This window comes from Myotis myotis, unplaced genomic scaffold (genome assembly GCF_014108235.1).
Source record: "Myotis myotis isolate mMyoMyo1 unplaced genomic scaffold, mMyoMyo1.p scaffold_m19_p_30, whole genome shotgun sequence".
In the NCBI taxonomy this organism is placed as follows: Eukaryota; Metazoa; Chordata; class Mammalia; order Chiroptera; family Vespertilionidae; genus Myotis; species Myotis myotis.
In genome coordinates, this window is record NW_023416336.1 from 1,082,172 (window position 1) to 1,102,833 (window position 20,662).

General features: G+C 41.0%; 1 protein-coding gene across 1 annotated transcript in view; it reads left to right on the top strand.

Annotated features, from left to right (window-relative positions):
* TSGA10 (testis specific 10) overlaps positions 1-20,662 on the top strand; it is a 273,384-nt gene that overhangs the window by 18,026 nt on the left and 234,696 nt on the right. The window contains exons 3-5 of the mRNA XM_036302250.1: positions 12,842-12,907; positions 14,172-14,295; positions 14,668-14,823. Coding sequence (XP_036158143.1) covers positions 14,245-14,295; positions 14,668-14,823 — 207 coding nt within the window. The 5' untranslated portion in view covers positions 12,842-12,907; positions 14,172-14,244. The remainder of the gene's footprint in view (positions 1-12,841; positions 12,908-14,171; positions 14,296-14,667; positions 14,824-20,662) is intronic.

The window sequence follows — 20,662 nt, forward strand, 5'->3', positions numbered from 1 at the left end:
AGGGCATATACCTTGGTTGCGGGCACATACCCCTGTAGGAGGTGTGCAGGAGGCAGCTGATCGATGTTTCTCTCTCATGGATGTTTCTAACTCTCTATCCCTCTCCCTTCCTCTCTGTAAAAAATCAATAAATTATATTTTTTAAATAAATAAGTAAATAAAAAGAGATGAGTTGTTAAGCCACAATAAAACATAAAGGAACATTGAAAGTATATAACTAGGAGAAAAAAGTCAATCTGAAAAGGTTACATACTCTGATTCCAACTATATGATCTTCTGGAAAAGACAAAACACAGACCTTAGAAAGAGCACCCGCTGCTAGTGATTTGGGAGGAGGGAGTGATGAATGGAGCACAGGTGATTTCTAGGTCAGTGAAACTATTTTGTATGATTCAATAATGATGGATACATGTCAGTATACATTTGTCAGAACCCAAAGAATGAACACTAATCTAAGCTATGGACTTTAGTTAATGATAATGTATTGATGTTGGCATATTAATTGTATCAAGATGTAAATAAGAGGGGAGAGTGAGTGTGTATGTTTGAGGTGGAGAAACAAAAGGTATGTGGGAAATCTCTGTAATTCCCTGTCAGTTTTTCTATAAACCTAAAACTGCACTAATTTTTTGAGTACAAGTCTTCTACCTCCTTGATTAAGTTTATTCCTAAGTATCTTATTTCTTTTGTTGCAGTAGTAAATGTGTGGGTTTTTTTTAAATTATTCTTTCTGGTAGTTCATTATTGGTGCATAAAAATGCTCCTAATTTCTGAATTTTAATTTTGTATCCAGCTACTTTGGGAAATTATTTATTTTATTTAGTAGTTTTTCGGTGGAATTGTTTCTGTGTACATCTCATGTGCAAATAATGATAGTTTTACTTCCTCCTTTCCAATTTGGATGCCTTCTATTTCTTTTTCTTGTCTGATTGCTATGGCTAGGACTTCCACTTATACATTGAATAATGTGGTGAAAGTTGAAATCACTGCCTTGTTCCTGATCTTAAGGGATACACTTTTAGTTTTTGCCCATTTAGTGTGATGTTGGCTGTAGGTTTGTCATATATAGCCTTTATTATGTTGAGGTATGATTCCTCTTCCCATTTTGCTGAGGGTTTTTATCATAAACTAGTGGCCCGGTGCACAGATTCATGCACATTGAAAGGAAATTAATAAGAAGAAATATTTTAATATTGCTATTTGCCCTTTCTCTATAATAGAAGTGTCAGAGATAAAAGAAAAATAGTAAAATGTATATAAAAATAATATATAAATTGATTAATAAGCAATAACAACATGCCATAACAACACAAAGACATGATATAAAAACAATAAAACATGATATAAAAATAACATTGATAAAAACAATGACTGATAAATTGATTGAACTTATTCTAATTTCTCCCTGTATTCCACATCAAGAGTAAAAACACTTTCAGAGTACTTGACTAATTTCCTTTGTGATGAAGTATTTACAACTTTAATGTTCCAGTTCTTTGAACTCGAGATAAAGCAACATATAACTGACCATGTCCAAAAACTGGTTCAGGTAGGAATATTCCTACTCTGTCCAGATTGGTGTCAGCAAGAGCTTTATATCTATCACGCATGCATGAGTCAACTTAGCCTTCCATAGATATAGAATAAACTTGCTTAATTAGACCTGCTTTCTGATTTAGCTAAACTTTTTCCAACCCATTGAAGCACCCCAACTTCTCTTTCAGGTAATTGTCAGCAACACAGCAGTAAATATCAACACGAATCAGATTATTATTGTAAATTATGCAGGGAGAACAAAGGGTAACATATTTAACTGCAGCAGTGTTTGACTATATTCTGTGCAGTGAGAAAACCTGAAGTCATTTTCAAGGTTCACCATTTCTTACTTCTTTTCAGTTGGGTCAACTTTCTAAGCTTTCTAAATCTCTGTTTCCGGCTAATGAAAAGAAAATAGGATTCCACCAAGTTTCCTATCTACCTACTCCAAGACTTCTGTGAGGATCAAATGAGATGAGGCACAGGAAAACGCTTCACAGCCATTTGGTTATAGTGTTAAATGTTTCCACCTGGCTGTGAAGCAAGTTGTGTTCCTGGGCTGCAGAAACTCCAAGGTGGCTAGTTCCGAGGGAGAGGAAACTGGGTGTTGCTACATGATGTCATTACCCAGACAGACACTTAGCATATTAACCCTTTGTATATATAGATGGGTGCTGGATTTTATCAGATGTTTTTTCTGCATCTATTCATATGATCATGTGATTTTTATTTTTAATTTTGTTTATGCGATATATCACATTTATTGATTTGCAAATATTGTACCTGTCTGCATCCCTGTAATAAATCTGACTTGGCTATGGTGTATGATCTTTCTAATGTATTGTTGGATCCAGTTTGCTAATATTTTGTTGAGTATTTTAACATCGATGTTCATTGGTGATATTGGTCTATAATTTTCTTTCTTAGTAGTGTCTTTGGTTTTGTAATTAGGATAATGCTGGTCTCATAAAAAGAGATTGGAAGATTTCCCTACTCTTGAATTTCTTGGAACAGTTTCAGAAGGATAGGTATTAGCTCTTCTTTGAATGTTTGATAAAATTCCCTTGTGAAGCCAATTGCTCCAGGACTTTTGTTTGCTGGGAGTTTTTTTGTTTGTTTGTTTTTTATTTCTGCTTCAATTTCATTAGTTGTAATCAGTTTATTCAGGTTTTCTTATTCTTCCTAGTTTATTTTTGGAAGGTTGTGTGTTTTTAGGACTTAGTCTATTTTGTCCACAATGTCCAGCTTGTTGGCATAGTACTTTTTTAAAAAATATATATTTTATTGATTTTTTTACAGAGAGGAAGGGAGAGGGATAGAGAGTTAGAAACATTGATGAGAGAGAAACATCGATCAGCTGTCTCCTGCACACCTCCTACTGGGGATGTGCCCATAACCAAGGTACATGCCCTTGACCAGAATCGAACCTGGGACCTTTCAGTCCACAGGCCGATGCTCTATCCACTGAGCCAAACCAGTTAGGACAGCATAGTACTTTCTTACAATCTTTCATATTTCTTTGGTGTCAGTTATTCTCCTTTCAATTTTGATTTTTTATTTGTGTCCTCTCTTTTTTTCTTGACGAGTCTGGTTAAAAGTTTGTCAGTCTTCTTTATTGTTTCAAAGAACCAGCTTTTAATTTCATTGATCTTTTGTATTGTTTTTTTTGTTTGTTTGTGTTTTTTTTTTTTTTTTTAGTCTCTTCTGTCATTTATTTCTGCTCTGATCTTTATTATTTCCTTCCTTATATTCTGGGCTTTGTTTGTTGTTGTTTTTCCAAGTTCTTTTAGGTATAGGGTTAGATTGTATATTGGAAATTTTTCCTGCTTCCTGAGGTTGGCCTCTAATTCTCTAAACCAGAGGTCCTCAAACTTTTTAAACAGGGGGCCAGTTCACTGTCCCTCAGACATTCCACACATGCACACTGCGGGCCCGGGACGAGTAGGCTGCTAATCAGGACAGGCAGCGGCGGCAAAAACACCCGGCGGGCCGGATGAATGTTTTCGGTGGGCCGCATGTGGCCCGCGGGCCGTAGTTTGAGGACCCCTGCTCTAAACTTCACCCCCAGGACTGTTTTTGCTGTACCCCAGAGATTTGGGTTTGTTGTGTGTTTATTTTCATTTGTTTCCATGTAATTTTTTATTTATTCCTATATCTCATTGTTAACCCATTCATTGTTTAATAACATGCTATTTAGCCTCCATGTATTTGAATGTTTTTCAGTGTTTTTTATTGCAGTTGAATTCTAGTTTTGTGTCTTTGTGATCCAAGAAGATGCATAATATGATTTCAACCTTCTTTAACTTGTTAAGACTTATTTTGTGTCCTAACATGTGCTCTATCTTTGAGAATGTTCCATGTGCTCTTGAGAAGATTGTGTTTTCTGCTGCTTTGGCATGAATTCCTTTGTAAATATCAATTCAATTCATTCGATCTAGTGTATCATTTAAGGTTGCTATTGCCTGTTGATTTTTTGTCTGGAAGATCAATTGTTAGTGGGATTTAAAAATTCTCTATTATGACTGTATTGCTATCAATATCTCCCTTAATGTCCACCAAGATTTGCTTTATATATTTAGGTGCTCCTATGTTGGGATGCATATATGTTTACAAGGGTTATATCCTCTTGTTGGATCGATCCCTTCAGTATTATGTAATGACCTTGTTTGTCTCTTTTATGCCCTTTGTTTAGAAGTCTAGTTTGTCACATATAAGTACTTCAGTTTTGTGTTGGTGTTTTTTTCTATTGGCATGGAATATTTTTTCTATCCCTTCACTTTTGGTCTGTGTTACTTTTATTCTAAAGTGAGTCTCTTGTAGACAGTATATATGTTTTCTTAGTAAAAGATATGCTGTATCTTTTTATTGGAGGATTTAATCCTTTTATATTTGAGCTTATTATTGACTAGAGGCCTGGTGCACAAGATTCATGCACTGGTAGGGGGTGTGGCCTGCGGGGATCGGCCTGCAGGGATCAGCCTGCTATGGGAGCACAGCTCATCCTGGTCAGCTGAGCGGCTGTGGACCCACCCTCTGAGCGGCTGCTCCCTGGTCCGGCATCTTCCATGGAGCCAGAGCACTTGCCTCTCCAGAGGACCTGGTCAGGGCTGGGCCCAGGGACAATAGCACTGAGAGGTGGTGGAGTAGGCCTCAGTCCCGTGGTGGCCACGATTCCACCTCCCAGCCTCCAGGGTCAGCTCTGCGAGCCTGGCGGCAGCACTGCACAGCCTGCGGGCATCTGGAGGAGGCAGCAGGGAGCAAGGAGGAGGAGCCTGGGGCAAGGAGGTCATGATTGCAGCCTGGGTTCCTGCCCATTGGCCCGGGGTTTGCAGCGGGAGCAGCCACTCCTCCTGGTCAGCTGAGCTGCGCTCCCACTGTGGTAGCGCACTATCACCAGGGGGCATCTCCTGCGTTGAGTGTCTGCCCCCTGCTGGTTAGTGTGCGTCATAGTGACCAGTTGACCAGTCGTTCTGGTTGTTCCGCTGTTCAGTCACTGGGCTTTTATTATATAAGATAGCTACTTATTTATTGCAGTTTTATTCTTTATACCTATGTCTCCCCTCTCTTGAATTTTTTCCTTTCTTTTTCTTAAAGTAGCCCCTTTACATTTCTTATAATACTGATTTGGTGGTAATGAACTTTTTTATTTTTTTGGTCTGAGAAGTCCTTTAATTTCAATTTTAAGTGATAGCCTTGCTGGATAGAGTAGTCTTCTTTGTAGTCATTGTTTTTTATCACTTTGAATATTTGATGCCAGTCTCTTTTGTTCTGAAGTGTTTCTGTTGAGAAATCAGGTGACAGCTTTATGGGAGTCCCTTTGTAGGTCTTTCTGACTTTTAAGATTATCTCTTTGTCTTCAACATTTGACATTTTAATTATGATGTGTCTTGGTGTGGGGGTCTTTGGGTTCACCTTGATTGGGGTTCTCTGTGCTTCCTGAACTTGTGTGACTTTTCCCTTCACCAGGTTATGGAAGTTTTTAGCTGTTATTACTTCAAATAGGTTCTCTATCCATTGCTTACTCTCTTATCCTTCTAGTACACCTATTATGTGGGTATTGTTATGCTTGATGCTATCACAGAGGTCACTTAGACTTACTCATTTAAAAAATTCTCTTTTCTTTTGATGTTCTGCTTGGGTGCTTACTGTTAACTTCTAAATCACAGATTTGATACTCTGCTTCATCTAACTTGCTGTTTATTCCTTCTAGTGTATTCTTTATTTCAGATAATTATATTCTTCATTTCTGACTGGTTCTTTTTTTATGGTTTCTTTGTCCTTTTTAATGCTTATATCTCTTTATTTAAGTTCTCACTGAGATCATCCATTCTCCCCCTAAGGTCCTTGTACATCCTTGTAACCGTTGTTTTAAACTCTGCATCTAATGTTTTGGTTGCTTCTTTTTATTTAATTCTTCTCTGGTGATTTCTCTTGTCCTTTCATTTGAAACATATTCCTTTGTCTCTCCATTTTGTTTCTGTGTATTAGGTAGATTTGTTATGGGTCCCAAACTTGTTATGATGGCTTTGTGATGAAGGTGTTTTGTCAGGCTCAGTGGAACAATATTTTAGATCACCTGAGCTCCATGTTTCAGGTATGTTTCTTGTGGGTTATGTGCACCCACCTGTAGTTGAGCCTTGAATATTTTTAGGCCATTCATGAGTGGAGTTAATTCTTCATGCTGACTGACTATAAGGGGAAACCTCAATCATCCTGTGTGAGACACTCTGCAGAAGTGTCCCTCTCAAAATAGAGTTGTTCCCTGCAGGGTCTGGTGCCTGCCCGAATCTCGTTTTGTGTGTGCCACTTGTGTGGCTAGTTGGGTCTTGCTCTGGTATAGTCTGATGCTCACCATTGGTTGTGTTGGTTCTAGATCCACTCGGGCAAGGTTCACATACCAGTACAGGTCAGACATGGTATATAACCAGCCTTGGGCTACCTGTCTGGAGTTACCACCCAGTTCACCGTTTGTGGTTGTGTCTACTGGGTCTGGGTGTGCATTGGAGGGGCCAATCTGTGTATAAGATTTGGCGTCCTCTAGCTTAGAGTTGGGGGCAGATCTGTAAAAGGCTCGAGGCTTCCTGAGGTCTATCTCTGCCTGTCAGTTACTCCTACTACTCCTGAGGTTGCCTTGTCTTCCTCCTTCCAAAGAAAGACTGTAGTGTGGGCTCAGGTTGGCCACAAATTAGAGGCCCTTCCATAGGTAGCAAGCCTGGTATGGTGGTGGGGCATCTGGGGTTGGGAGGTCAGGGCCAGTGGGTCCCCTACTTGGGGGCCATAAGGTCAGGCAACTAATGAGGGGAAAGTGATCCCTCCTCTATAGCCAAACTACTCAGTCCATCCCAGAGTCTCTAACTCTAGTTTCCTAAGGAGGGGCATGCCACAGGTTCAGGTTGGGTACAGCCAGCACGCCCGCCCATCTACAGGAGTAAACTCAGCCATCCTGGGCTCAGGGGGACAGATCAAGTCTCCCATTGGGGGTGATGCCAGCATAGTTCACAGGAGGAAGCTAAGCACATCATCTTGGTCCCAGACAATAGCCTCCAAGTTCCTCACACCTAGAATGTTCCAGCTCTGAGCCGTTCTCCTTTCCCCCATCAGAACTGAGACTAGCTGGGCGCGGTATCTGGGACTTGGTAGGGCTGGTCCAAACAGTCTCCTGTTGGGGGTGTTGCCCACAAGCCTGTAGGAGGGGGCAGGCACTTTTTCACCTTCCCAGGGTAGTGCAGGCTAAAGGATAGTGCAGGCTAAGCTAGTAAAGAGAAAGGAGTGCCCCCTGCCCTGGCAATGTGGTGTGTACCACAGCACCTGGCTGTCTGGTTCCTGTACAAAAGTTTCCCCGGAAAACATACTCTGAAGGTTCCAGCTCTGCATGGAACTCCTGTTTTCCTATGTAGGTGAACTCAGCAGGACAGGACCCACCGAGTGATTCAGCAGCTGGGGGGAAGGGCACCAGCTCTGCACTCGAGATGGGGGGGACTTGTCCTTTTTCTAAAGCTGTACATTTTAGTCACTGTCTGAGTCTCCGCTAAGAACCTCCCTAGAAAAAGAGGGTCAGGAAAGTCCGGGCTGGGTGACACCTCCAGATGACCTGAGTTTGGCAAACTGCCCTAGCCAGCAGTTGGGGCCAGACAGTGTACTCCTCAGGCTGGTGCTGTGACCATAGGAGTTCTCATTCCTGGGAAGATGGCATTTGGGTCTCCCAGGCAGACTGAATCCCCAGTGATTTTCACCACCAGATGCTATGCTATACGTGCTCTTCTTCCCATCCCTGTTGCTCTGGGTTTGGGATCCCTGTGGAGGGTGGCGCAGAGTTTTGTAGCACAATACCCTTTGTCTTCTTACCCACCATATCTGGGTATGGAGGCTGGCCCTTTCCTTGCCTCTGCCCTTCTTACGAGTCTCTAGGTGGCTTATTCTATAAATCCTTGGTTATAATATTTCATTTGGTTATTCAAGTTTATTGCTCTACAATTTAGCTGTAAGTCTGGTTTAGGGCTGGGAGCAGGTGAATGTAGCTTCCACCTATTCTGCCATCTTGGAATCCACTTTTAGTCATTTTTTAAAGGTCAACTTTTTAAAGAGTAACTTCTTCCATTATTTATTCCATAAAAATGTTTTGAAGATTTACTATTGTGTTATCTATTGCTATGTATCAAATTTTCCCTAAACCTTAATGGCCTTAAATGACAAACATTTATATCTTGCAGTTTCAATTGCCACTTAGCTGAGTGGTTCTGGTTCATGGTTTCTTAGGAATTATCATCAAGATGATGGTTAGGCCACAGTCATTGCTTGACTGTCGTGGAAGATTTGCTTTTACGATGCCTTACTCAGATGGCCATTGGCTTTTGGCAGGAAGCCTCAGTTGCTCGCCAGGTGGACCTCTCCCTCAGGTCGTTTGATATAATCTTTATAGCAGCTGGCTTGTCTCCAAGCCTGTGATCCAAGAGAAACAGCAAGGAGGAATCGGTAATGCCTGTGGTGACCCACAAGCTGTGCACCAGCACTCCCGCCACGTCCTGTTCATTAGACGTGTGTCACTAGGTGTAGCCCACACTTAAGGGGAGGACAGGTAAGCTCCATTTTTTGAAGGAAGGAATATTAGAGTTCGTGGACATTTGAAAACCACCACAACTATATGTTTCCTTTTATCTTCTCATTTTGAGTTGTTTGCCATTTATATCTTAAAACAGTGTTTCCCAGATAATTAAAAATACAATTTTTTTTAAATATGGAGAAGCAGAATTGCAATTTCACCATTACTAGTACTAGTTTCTTTTGATACAATTTATATTTTTAATTAACTTGGAAGCCATTATCAGACACACAAATATTCACAACTCTCTCTCTCTCCTCTGCTTGCTTTATTTTTCTCTGTAGCACTTTCCTACTTACTTTATCCCTCCCTCTGCTCCAGCCACACTAGCTTCCTTACTGTTCCTTGGAATTTAGCAGACATCTTTTGCCTTTAGGACCTTTGCTGTACGCTGTATCTTCTGCTTGGAGTGCTGGCCCTGATTTTTATATGGTTGACTTGCTCCCTCCTTTAAGTCTTTGCTCAAAGGGCTCCTTTTCATGAGGACTTCCCCAATCACTCTATTTAAAATTCTGACCTGTTCCTTCATAAACACCCCAATAGCCTTAACTCTGCTCTTTTTTTTTTATTGTACTATATAATTTATTTGTTAGGTTTGTTTTCAATTGTCTACCCAGCTGGAATATAACGTCCCCAAAGGCAGGGATCTTAATTTATTTTGCCCACTTTTTTATATGTCCAGTGCAAAGAACAGATGTGAGTGCTCAATATATATTTTTTGAACAACACACTCACTATCTGACATATATTTTACCTAATATCTTTTGTTTTTCTCTTTTTAAGTAGAATGTCAGCTTCATGAGGACAGAGATTTCTGTCTATTTTATTTACCACTAGATCTAGCATATAGCAAAATGTCAGGCACATGGTCCTCATTAAACATTTGTCAAATAAATGAACAAACTGGGTTAGCATCTTTTTATTTTGTTTTTCAGAGCAGAATCAGCATTATGTTTTTTATATGTAAAGTAATACATATCTATTATTAAAAATTTTCACCTATATAAAATAACATCTACTATAATCATACATTGTAATAACTAGACAAAACCCATCTTCCTCAGTTTATATGTTACTAGAGGACCAGTGGCGCCCTGCCTCCCGCTGTGTGAGGAGGCACCCCGTGGGTGGCCAGGACCCGCGCCTGACTCGCACAGCGCCGGCTGCCATGGGAGTCAGGCCTGACTGGAGCCGCTGGCAGCTGGGACCTGTGCCTGACTTCTGCCCCAGGCCACCCCCTGCCCTACTCCCTGCATACGCTCGGGCCGCCAGATCCGGATCCACCGCACCAGCTTGGGCAGCCCGCCCCCCTCCCCCGTCGTCTCTGTCTCCATCTCTGCTCTGGGCCTCACCTGTGAGCACAACCTCCTCCTATCCGTTGTGACCCATTAGGGCTTCTTGGCCTAATTTTCATATTACCTCTTTGTGTGTGTGTGTGTGTGTGTGTGTGTGTGTGTGTGTGTATACTAGAGGCCTGGTGCACAAAAATTTGTGCACTCGGGGGGGAGGGGGGGTCCCTCAGCCTGGCCTGTACCCTCTCGCAATCTGGGACCCCTCGGGAGATAACGACCTGCTGACTTAGGCCTGCTCCCGGATGGCAGGGGGCAGGCCCAATCCCTAGGTGCAGCCCCTGGTTGGGCTCAGAGCAGGGCCAATTGGGGAGTTGGGGCGCCGCCCCCTGTCATGCACAGAGCAGGGCCCATCAGGAGGTTGCTATGCCATCCTCAGTCACACTCAGGGTAGGGTCGATTTGGGGGTTGGGGCACCGCCCCCTGTCACACTCGAGGCAGGGTCGATAGGGAGGTTGCGGAGCCACCCCCTGTCACGCACAGAGCAGGGCCAATCAGGGGGTTGGGGCGCTGCCCCCTGTCATGCACAGAGCAGGGCCCATCAGGGGGGTTGGGGCTCCGTACCCTGTCACGCACAGAGCAGGGCCCATCAGGGGGTTGAGGAGCTCCCCCCTGTCACTCACAGAGTAGGGCCGAGAGGGGAGTTGGGGCACCGCCCCCTGTCACACACAGAGCAGGGCAGAGCAGGGGGTTGGGGCGCCACCCTCTATCACCCACAGAGCAGGGCCAATCGGGGTTGGGGCGCAGCCACTGTCACACTCAGGGCAGGGCCGATGGGGAGGTTATGGCTCTACCCCATCACATACAGAGCAGGGTCCGGGGGGGTGGGGGGTGGGGCGCCGCCCTCTATCACCCACAGAGCAGGGCCGATCAGGGGGTTGGGGCGCCTCCACTCTCACACTCAGGGCAGGGCCAATGGGGAGGTTATGGCTCTACCCCGTCACATACAGAGCAGGGCCGATCAGGGAGTTGGGGCACCACACCCTGTCACACACACAGCTGCAGGGCAATCAGGGGGTTGGGGAGCTCCCCCCTATCAGGCACAGAGCAGGGCTGATCAGGGGGTTTGGGTGCTGCCCCCTGTCATGCTGATCCTGGTGCCGGGAGGCCTCTCGGCTCCGCTGATCCCAGTGCTGGGAGGCATATTACCCTTTTACTATATAGGATAGAGGCCTGGTGCATGGGTGAGGGCCAGCTGGTTTGCCCTGAAGGGTGTCTTGGATCAGGGTGGGGGTCCCCACTGGGGTGCCTGGCCATCCTGGATGAGGGGATGATGGCTGTTTGCAGCTGGTCACACACCCTTCAGGGTGGGGCTCCCTACTGGGGTGTCTGGCCAGTCTGGGTGAGGGGCTGAGGGCCGTTTTCAGGCTGGTGGGTAACTGGAGCTCCCAACCGCTCCTTGTTTTCTTTGTGGTTTTTTTTTTTTAATTCTGGGCCAGCTTTAGCTCTGGCTCCAGCTCTGAGGCTTCTGCTGCTGAAAGCAGGTATCTGGTTTGTTTGGGTTCTATAATCGAAACACTGTATCAACTCCAGCTCTGAGATCCTGGAGGGCTGAAAGCAGGTTTCTGGGATTTTGTTTAGCTTCTATACTTGTAACAATGTTTCTAGAACTGCAAGCTCAGAGGCCGGCAAGGCAGGTGGGGAACGTTGGAGTCCTCCGTCACTGAAGCAAGCAAGTCTCATGTTAGCTTCAAGCTGCCTGGCTGCCGGCCGCCATCTTGGCTGGCAGTTAATTTGCATATCGCCCTGATTAGCCAATGGGAAGGGTAGCGGATGTACGCTAATTACCATGTTTCTCTTTTATTAGATAGGATATAAATTTTCTTCCATCTGCATATAGGATGTTTGTATATAAATTTATTTTTTACAAGAATGTGTCATACTAAATAAAACTTTTGGCCTTGTGGAGTTTTAATACTAATTTAGTATGGATATCTGTACACACTACTCAATATTTATCCTTTTTTTTTAGTGTCTACATAGTAGTATAATTAAAGCACTGAAAATTGTTGACCCAAATAACTTACCCATACATAAGCTTACCCAAACTGTGTATGTTATGTCTCATACCATAAAATCTCTTAATATTTCATAAAAGTATGACTTCCAGAGACATCTTAGAAAAGTACTTTAATCAAAAGAACAAATGAGGCATAGTAGTCCTAGATTATATTTAAAAATAGTACATTTAAAGAAATAAAATAAAATATAGTACATTTAAAATATAGTACGTTTTAGTTTAGAATAATGAGAGGTTTATGAATTGAGAAATAAACTAGCTTGCCAACTTTCAGCAGAGAGCTTTACAACTTTGCATAAAAACATAGTCACTGGCCTCTAGGAACATACAATTTAGTTATATACTAAACTAAACTATAACTATGGGGAACTATACTATGAGACTGGATATGTTTGATGTCATAAATCTTATACAAAAAGATTTTGTGGGTTGGATCAAACTAAGCTATTAAGAATTCAAAGGAAAAGACAATCATTTCTGACCATGGGTGATATGGGAAAACCTTTAACATCCTAGTCATTCTTTTATTTCTTCCATAGTATTATCTTCAGGATTATAATTAGTATTGACATTTTTTCTAGTTTGTGGGGCGTAATTTAAAAAATATCAATATTTTATACAAGACATTAGCTAATTCAAAGAAACTGTTATACTTCATCCTAGGTTCTTTTACCATCAAAGGTAGGAAAACATAAAGAGGCGGAATATTGGTTTTTTTGTAAAATATTCACTGCATGTTTTTATTTTTAAGTGTCTTGCTTTTTATATTCTCTTTTCCCAGTTAAATCAATTTACATATTTAAAATCCAAATAATTTTTTTCTGGCTTGATTTTCAGATTGAACTCGTTTCCCAGCAAAATAATATAATAGTATTGGAAGATACAAGAAAAAGACTTAGATCTGTAAGTGCCTTTTATATGTTAGGTAATAATTTTTATTTTTGTTAATATTAGTAAAACTATAAAAAATTGTACATATGTTTTGACTCTCGTGATTTTGTGAACAATGAAAAATGTTTGTGTTCTACAGTCAGCCCTCTGCTTGTTGCACAGGGTACTCCCATGTGTAAGAGCAATGCTGTTCTTGATCCATTTCAGCGTTACTCCTTGCTCTCCTAGAGAGAACTTTTGGTTAGTTTTAAGTATCAATGCCCTTCGCTGTTAACTGACTTAAAATGATAGCTGTGAGTAATTTAATTCTCAACATGTAAGATGCATTTGTCTACATATTTTCTTTTTCCTAGTAAGAAATATCTGTTATGTCAAGTTTTGTTGTTTAGTTCTAGGTAATATGTTTTCTTTAACAATGTGAAATGAAAACTGCTCTGTTTAGACCTTTCCATTTTATTATTTAAAATATTTGAAACATCTTCTCTGTAAGTATATCTGTTATTTCCTTCCATTATAGCATTGGTAAAATAAATGTAAAAGAAATGTTTCTAAATATGCTAAAGTGAATGGGAATGCACTTGAAAGTTCTTATAACTATAGAATATCCAGTATTCCTTTAATTTATTCATTCCTTGAACAATTATTGCACAAAACTTAGATGCTATACAAGTTTTTCTAAGCAAATTAATTTTATTTTTAGGATTTGTAACTATCCTTTGGACATTTCTGGCCTCTCTGAAATTTCTTTATTTTCTTTTTTCTTTTCAAAATTATTGTGTAAATTTAGGAGTACTTTTAGTTAAATCAAAATATAGAACATTCAGAAATGCTGGGAAAGAACGAAAACTAACTGCTCTTTTTAAAGTGTGATTTTTCAAAGTTATTTTTAAAACACCACATTTATTACCCTACCTGGTTTAGCTCAGTGGATAGAGTATTGGCCTGTGGACTGAAGGGTCCTGGGTTCAATTCTGGTCAGGGGCACATGACCAGGTTGAGGGATTGATTCCTAGTGGGGACATGCAGGAGGCTGCTGATCAATGATTCTTTCTCATCGTTGATGTTTCTGTCACTCTCTCTCTGCTTCCTCTCTGAAATCAATAAAAATATATATATTTTTAAAATGACCACATTTATTATTTTTAAGGATCCTGTGTGTGTTCAACTTCATGTAGAAAATGTTGCTGTAGTTTAGCTTAAAATATTGGCCTGATTTTTTTCTCTCTGGCAAGATAATTTTAGAGACTAAAACATCACAAAATAAATCTCCTTCCAGACTTGATTCCTTTATCAAGACCTTAGAAGCAGACAAAGATCACTACAAGAGTGAAGCTCAAAACTTGAGAAAGATGATCAGAAGTAGATCCAAAAGTCCAAGACGCCTGTCACCATCTTCCCGGGTAAGTTTTGGAAAGTTATAAATATTTTGGAGTTTATTGCTCAAACACTGACTTTTATTCTTTAATTTACCTAATCTGGAAACAATTCAGGTTGATTGGCATGAATTGGTATATCAAAGATGTTGGGAGACAGATGTCTCTTTGATAGACAGTGGACCATTGAAATTGGTTCTTTATCCCCAGTATTTGTCATAGTTAGGAGGTAATCAGATAAATGTGGAGCAATTTGGGATGAAGCTGTTTAAAAGCGAGGTGATTTTTAAACTTTTTTCCATCATTTCCTTTCTTTATACCATCATGATTGCTTAAGTAGAGACTATGAATGGCCATCATGCAAAGAAGAGCTTCACATTTCTTATCCAATAATTGTAGGCTACACACTGTGATGTGGAGCTTTTGAAGACCACACGAGACCGTGAAGAACTTAAGTGCATGCTGGAAAAATATGAGCGTCATTTGGCAGAAATTCAGGGTAATGTCAAGGTTCTTACATCTGAGAGAGACAAGACCTTTCTTCTTTATGAACAGGTAAACTTGTTTACAAGAAAACAAAATATGTAAGTAATAACAGTTAACTCTAGAGATATGTAATTCTTTAGGTATGCTTAAATCTGCCACCAAATTACTTTAACTACCAGTTAGGAATTACCTTCATTCTTAAGATATTTTTAATGAAATATATTTCCAATACAGTATATGTGTGCACACATACATATGTTATCCCCATACCCATAAAAGGTCATATACATGCATAGAAATAGTCTGATTTTTGGAATATGAAATGGAGAAAACATTAAATAGAAAGATATGTTGAGTTTAAGGTAAAAATATTTGAGTTTGGAGATTAAAAAATTGTAACATTATTTTAATGTACTATCAATCACTTTAGAAACTGCCATATAACTTTATTTCAGAGAGTAAAATAAGTTTATCTCTATTTTTAGCTTAAAATTAATACCTCTATTAACCAAATAGTTTCTTTATTCCACAAATATTAAACAAAATATATTACCAGCATAATATTTTAAAAATATCAAATTCAATTAAGAATTACAGCAGTTTTTAAAAATATATATTTTATTGATTTTTTACAGAGAGGAAGGGAGAGGGATAGAGAGTTAGAAACATCGATGAGAGAGAAACATCGATCAGCCGCCTCCTGCACGCCCCCCACTGGGGATGTGCCTGTAACCAAGGTACATGACCTTGACCAGAATTGAACCTGGGACCCTTGAGTCTGCAGGCCGACGCTCTATCCACTGAGCCAAACCGGTTAGGGCAAGAATTACAGCAGTTTTGCGCAGGGTGATGGGCTTGCCGCTGTAAGAGAAAAAAATAATCATAAGATGGAAACATTGGTTTTTTGAAGTTTTAAAGTTCACCTTAGTGGGTTGTATTTTAATTTAAAGTCAAGCTTACTCATTGCTTTTTATTTTATTTTATTATTTTATTTTTTGAATATATTTTTATTGATTTCAGAGAAGAAGGGAGAGGGAGAGAGATAGAAACATCAATGATGTTAGAGAATCATTGAATGGCTGCCTCTTGAACGCCCCCTCCTGGGGATCAAGCCTGCAACCCAGGCATGTACCCTTGACCGGAATTGAACCTGGTACCTTTCAGTCCACAGGCTGATGCTCTACCATTAAGCCAAACCAGGTAGGGCACTCATCTTTTTTTAAATAACTACAGTGACTTTTGATACCATGATTATTTGGCCTGTTTGCTTCATTTAATATGGGAAGGCAGGGCTAATAAGGTTAACTATTTTGCCCAAGAACAGCAGGAATCAGTCAAGATTATCTGACCCCTATTTGGGTCTGCTCTTTGCCATTTAATTAAGCTTGTTATAGGAGAATTGACCCAGGGGGAAATGGATCTGTCTGGGCATATATCTTAATATATAAAATAAATGCCCAGAGTATATAGTATACTATAGAATCCTTTTGGTTAAATCACAGTACTCTTTTCTTTCACTCAAATCTCAATCTTATTAACTTTTTTCTTTTTCAGCATTGTCTTTTATTATAAAGTTTTAAACATTATATTAGCTATTTAATGGATGACACATGATATTCTCTTCCCTAATTAGCTTTCTTGTTTTTAGTTTGGGCAGTTTAAATAGCAGCTACCACTTCTAAGTGTGTGGAGTGATTACTTGGCTTTGATTAGAATTCTCTGGTGTCTGTGTCTGTACCATGAAACCTGAGTCAATGTATGTACACATGATTAAAGGGTCAGAACTGCTAAGAGGCAGGAGAGTCCTTTAATGAGAACTCTGTGCGTATGAGTGTAAGATGTGAGATTTTACTGAAACCTCTGGATAGAAAATCCTATACTTGCATAAGTATACTTTGTTAGTGATCCTCAAATTTTTGCTATATTCCTTCTTTTCAGACAATTTTATTTTATTTTAAATATATTTTTATTGATTTCAGAGAGAAAGGGAGAGGATTAGAGAGATAGAAACATCAATGATGAGAGAGAATCATTGATCAGCTGTCTCCTGCACACCCCACGCTGGGGATCGAGCCACCAAAATGAACATGTGCTCTGACCAGAAAATGAACCATGATCTCCTGGTTCATAGTTCAACAATCAACCACTGAGCCAGGCCGGCTGGGCATAAACAATTTTATATTGAGATTTGAAGTGTAAATCTATACTAATAAAAGGGTAATATGCTAATTAGACTGGCTAGACCAGACGTCTTCTGGACATCCTTCCGGACAAAGCCACAGTGACGGGGGCCAAGGCAGAGGTGGTTAGGGGTGATCAGGCAGGCAGGCAGAGCGGGTAGGGGCAATCAGGCTGGCAGGGGAGAGCGGTTAGGGGTGATCTCAGGCCGGCAGGGGAGAGCAATGGTTAGGGGCGATCAGGCAGACAGGCAGTTGAGGCAGAGGTGGTTAGGGGTGATTAGGCAAGGAGGCAGAGTCGGTTAGGGGCGATCAGGCAGGCAGGCAGAGATGGTTAGGGGTGATCAGGCAGGCAGGCAGAGGGGTTAGGGGCGATCAGGCAGACAGGCAGTTGAGGCAGAGGTGGTTAGGGGTGATTAGGCAAAGGGGCACAGGCGGATAGGGACGATTAGGCAGGCAGAGATGGTTAGGGGTGATCAGGCAGGCAGAGGGAGTTAGGGGTAATCAGGCAGGTAAGCAGAGATGGTTAAGGGCGGTCAGGCAGTCCTGCAGAGTGGTTAGGGGTGATCAGGCAGGCAGGTGAGCGGTTAGGTGCCAGCAGTCCAGATTGCGAGAGGGATGTCCGACTGCTGATTTAGGCCCGATCAGGCCTAAACCAGCAGTTGGACATCCCCCGAGGGGTCCCAGATTGGAGAGGGTGCAGGCCGGGCTAAGGGACCCCCTCCCCTGTGCACGAATTTCATGCACTGGGCCTCTAGTTAGTTAATAAGAAGCTAGTGTGAGCTACTGCACTGCCTCATTAACCCAGGAAGTACAGTTTGAAAACATTCAGACACTGTTTTCTTTGTTGGCAGTCTTATTGGGGAGATAAGGTATATCGTATTTGGTGGCTATTTTTTGTTAGTTTAGCATAGCATAAGTAGTTTAAAGATATTGAAAAATAAAATAAGTGGGTATTTTTCTTTATGGTGATCAAGGAAATCTTCACTAGACTATGTAGAGTTTGAGTCCTGAAGGATGTATGAATGGGGTTTCTATTATCTTGAAAGGGATAAGAAGGAACATTTAGATTAAAGAAATGATGTGAGGCACATGATAAAGGCAGGGAAATCACAGGCAAGTGATTCAGTCAAAGACTAGCATCAAAGGTATGTGACAGTGGAGGATGGGGGATCTGGCACTTGTGAGGTAGATTGAACTAGAGCAGCAGTCTGCAAACGTTTCTGTGAAGGTCCAGGTAATAAATATCTTGGGCTCTGCAGGCCATGATCTCAGTCATAGCTATTCAGCTCTGTTTTTGTGGTACAAAAGCATCCACACATGATATACAAATGAATATGTTTGCTCTGTTGCAATATAACTTTATTTATGGACACTGAAATTTGACTTTCATATTATTTTACCTGTTATGAAATGTTTTTCTTCTTTTGATTATTTCAACTATTTAAAAATGTAATATTAATATCAGCTTATAAACTTACAAAACACAGGAGACTTGCTGGATTTGGCCTGTGAGATTTGGTGTAGTTTACTAGCTTCTGGACTATATGGTGGAGCCTGTTCAAGGGCATTACAAGTAGTTTATACTTAGTTTTATAAGCAATGGGCAGCTTATTTTTTTTTAAAGCAGAAGAAATGTAACTAAAGCCTCATTTTTACATTTTTAATCTGGTAAGAATTTTATATTATCTTCTTTATCTCATACACAATCTTTATATGTTACCTTTTTATATAACAACTAGTGACCTGATGCATGAATTCGTGCACATTGGAAATTAATTAGAGGATGGCTGGTGGGGTGGGACTGGGTGAGATGGGCTGGATATGCCCTGGAGTCAACCCCTTATGGCTGCTCCCCAGCGTCTGCTGAATGAGTGGGGTCCCTCCGGCAGCGGGGGGTCCCTCAGCCTGGCCTGCAGGGATTGGGCCAAAACTGGCTCTCCGACATTCCCCTGAGAGTCTTGGAGTATGAGAGGGCACTCTGCAAAGTTGCTGTTGTACAGGTTGTGTAACGCAAACACAAGTGTGCAGTAAACCAGTGCCCCAGCAACATCATAACCCATGGCTGAAGGTGGAATCATGTGTCCCCGAGAGGAATCAGGCTCTCTCCTCTCTGGTTTTGGGGTGCATCACCCAAGAACCGCCACGGCCAAGTCACTGCAGCTTTGCAGCTCCTGCATTGAGTGTCTGCCTCCTGGTGGTCAGTGTGCATCATAGTGATCGGTCAGATGGAGGGAGGGACACTTAGCATATTAGCCTTTTATATATGTAGATTTCTCCTTCAAGAGAACTAGAGGAGGGAGAAACCATGGACTCTTTAGAAGGCTGTTGGGGTGGTCCATGCATGAGGCATTTATGGACTGGGCTAGGATGCTGCCAAGGAAGACTTGACAAGATTTGATTTGAGCCAAATAGAGGGAGGAATGGAAATGTCTGAAGTTCTGTTTTGAATGACTGAAGAAATGTGGTAATAGAAAAAGAAATAGGGAAGTCACTGGTGATATTATGGAAAAGATGTGTTTGGTTCAGAGAGGTGGAGTACATTCAGGTAGGAATCGCCATCAGGCAACAAGAAATGTAGGATGGGAATAGGGAGAAAAGCAAGAGGTGAATATTTCAATTTAGAAGTCATCTGACTAGAGGTGAGTTTTGGGCCTTCAGAGTGGGTGAGGTCTCTGAATGAGAAAGCTATCTACAGAGGATCTTGGGAAATTTTATTGGATTGGAAAGAGAGAAAGAAGACAGGAAGCTAAGGCAGGACAATGTTAAAAGACCAAGGGAGGGAATTATATCAAGAAGGGAGTTCAAAACAATGTCAGATGTTGCCAAAGTATCAAAAACAAGAACTGAGAAAAGGCCATTAGATTTGTTCAGGTCATTAGTTGAAATTCTGCAAATAGTGGGTGTGGAAGCCAGATTACAGTGGGGTGAGAAAGTGGGTAGTAAGGAACAGGCCATGGTACAGACACTAAAACAAAGGAGAGAAAGGGAGAGTCATAGGTTGGTAAATGGGCACAACAGTATTAAGTGCCAGGTTTTCAAGATATGGGAGACATGTGCTTGGTTGAAGGCAGGTGAGAAAGAGCCAGTGCAGAGATTGCTACTCAAAGTGAGAGGAAATGATTATAGTTGAGTCAGGGATATCTTAGAAGACACTTCAGGAGATGAGGTCCAGGATTCTGGTGAAGGCTTAGCTCTGGAAATTGGGAAGTAACATATTTTCCTCTGAGACTTGGAGACTAGTTGAGTAGGTAGTGATTACAATAGAGAGGAAGGAAGATATGTGCTTAAGCCCCAAAGTAGAATATGAAATTATCTGAAGGCATGGAATAGATTTAGAACCAAGGATGGTTGAACAGCATGTAGAGAGTATGTTGGGTTGTCATTAAAGATTAGTGGGCTTTTCTGTCAAGGTAAAGGTATCTAGTTCATGACTATGGCATATACATTTATGTAGAGAAAGACTGTAACACTATGATAATATTTATTAAACCAGTATTTTACCTGAATTCTGTAATATATGCTGAATTCATATTTATATCACAAAATGGATGGTGTATACCATATATATATATTACTTACTAAATATTTCTCTTGCATTGACTGACCCCAAATTAATTTCTTAAAAATTTTTGGCAAAGGTCTTGGAAAGCAAAATTCTGTTTGTATACAGCATTTGCATTTTGGGGGCATCATTTGCATTTATTTGGATAAAGTCAAAATTATAACAT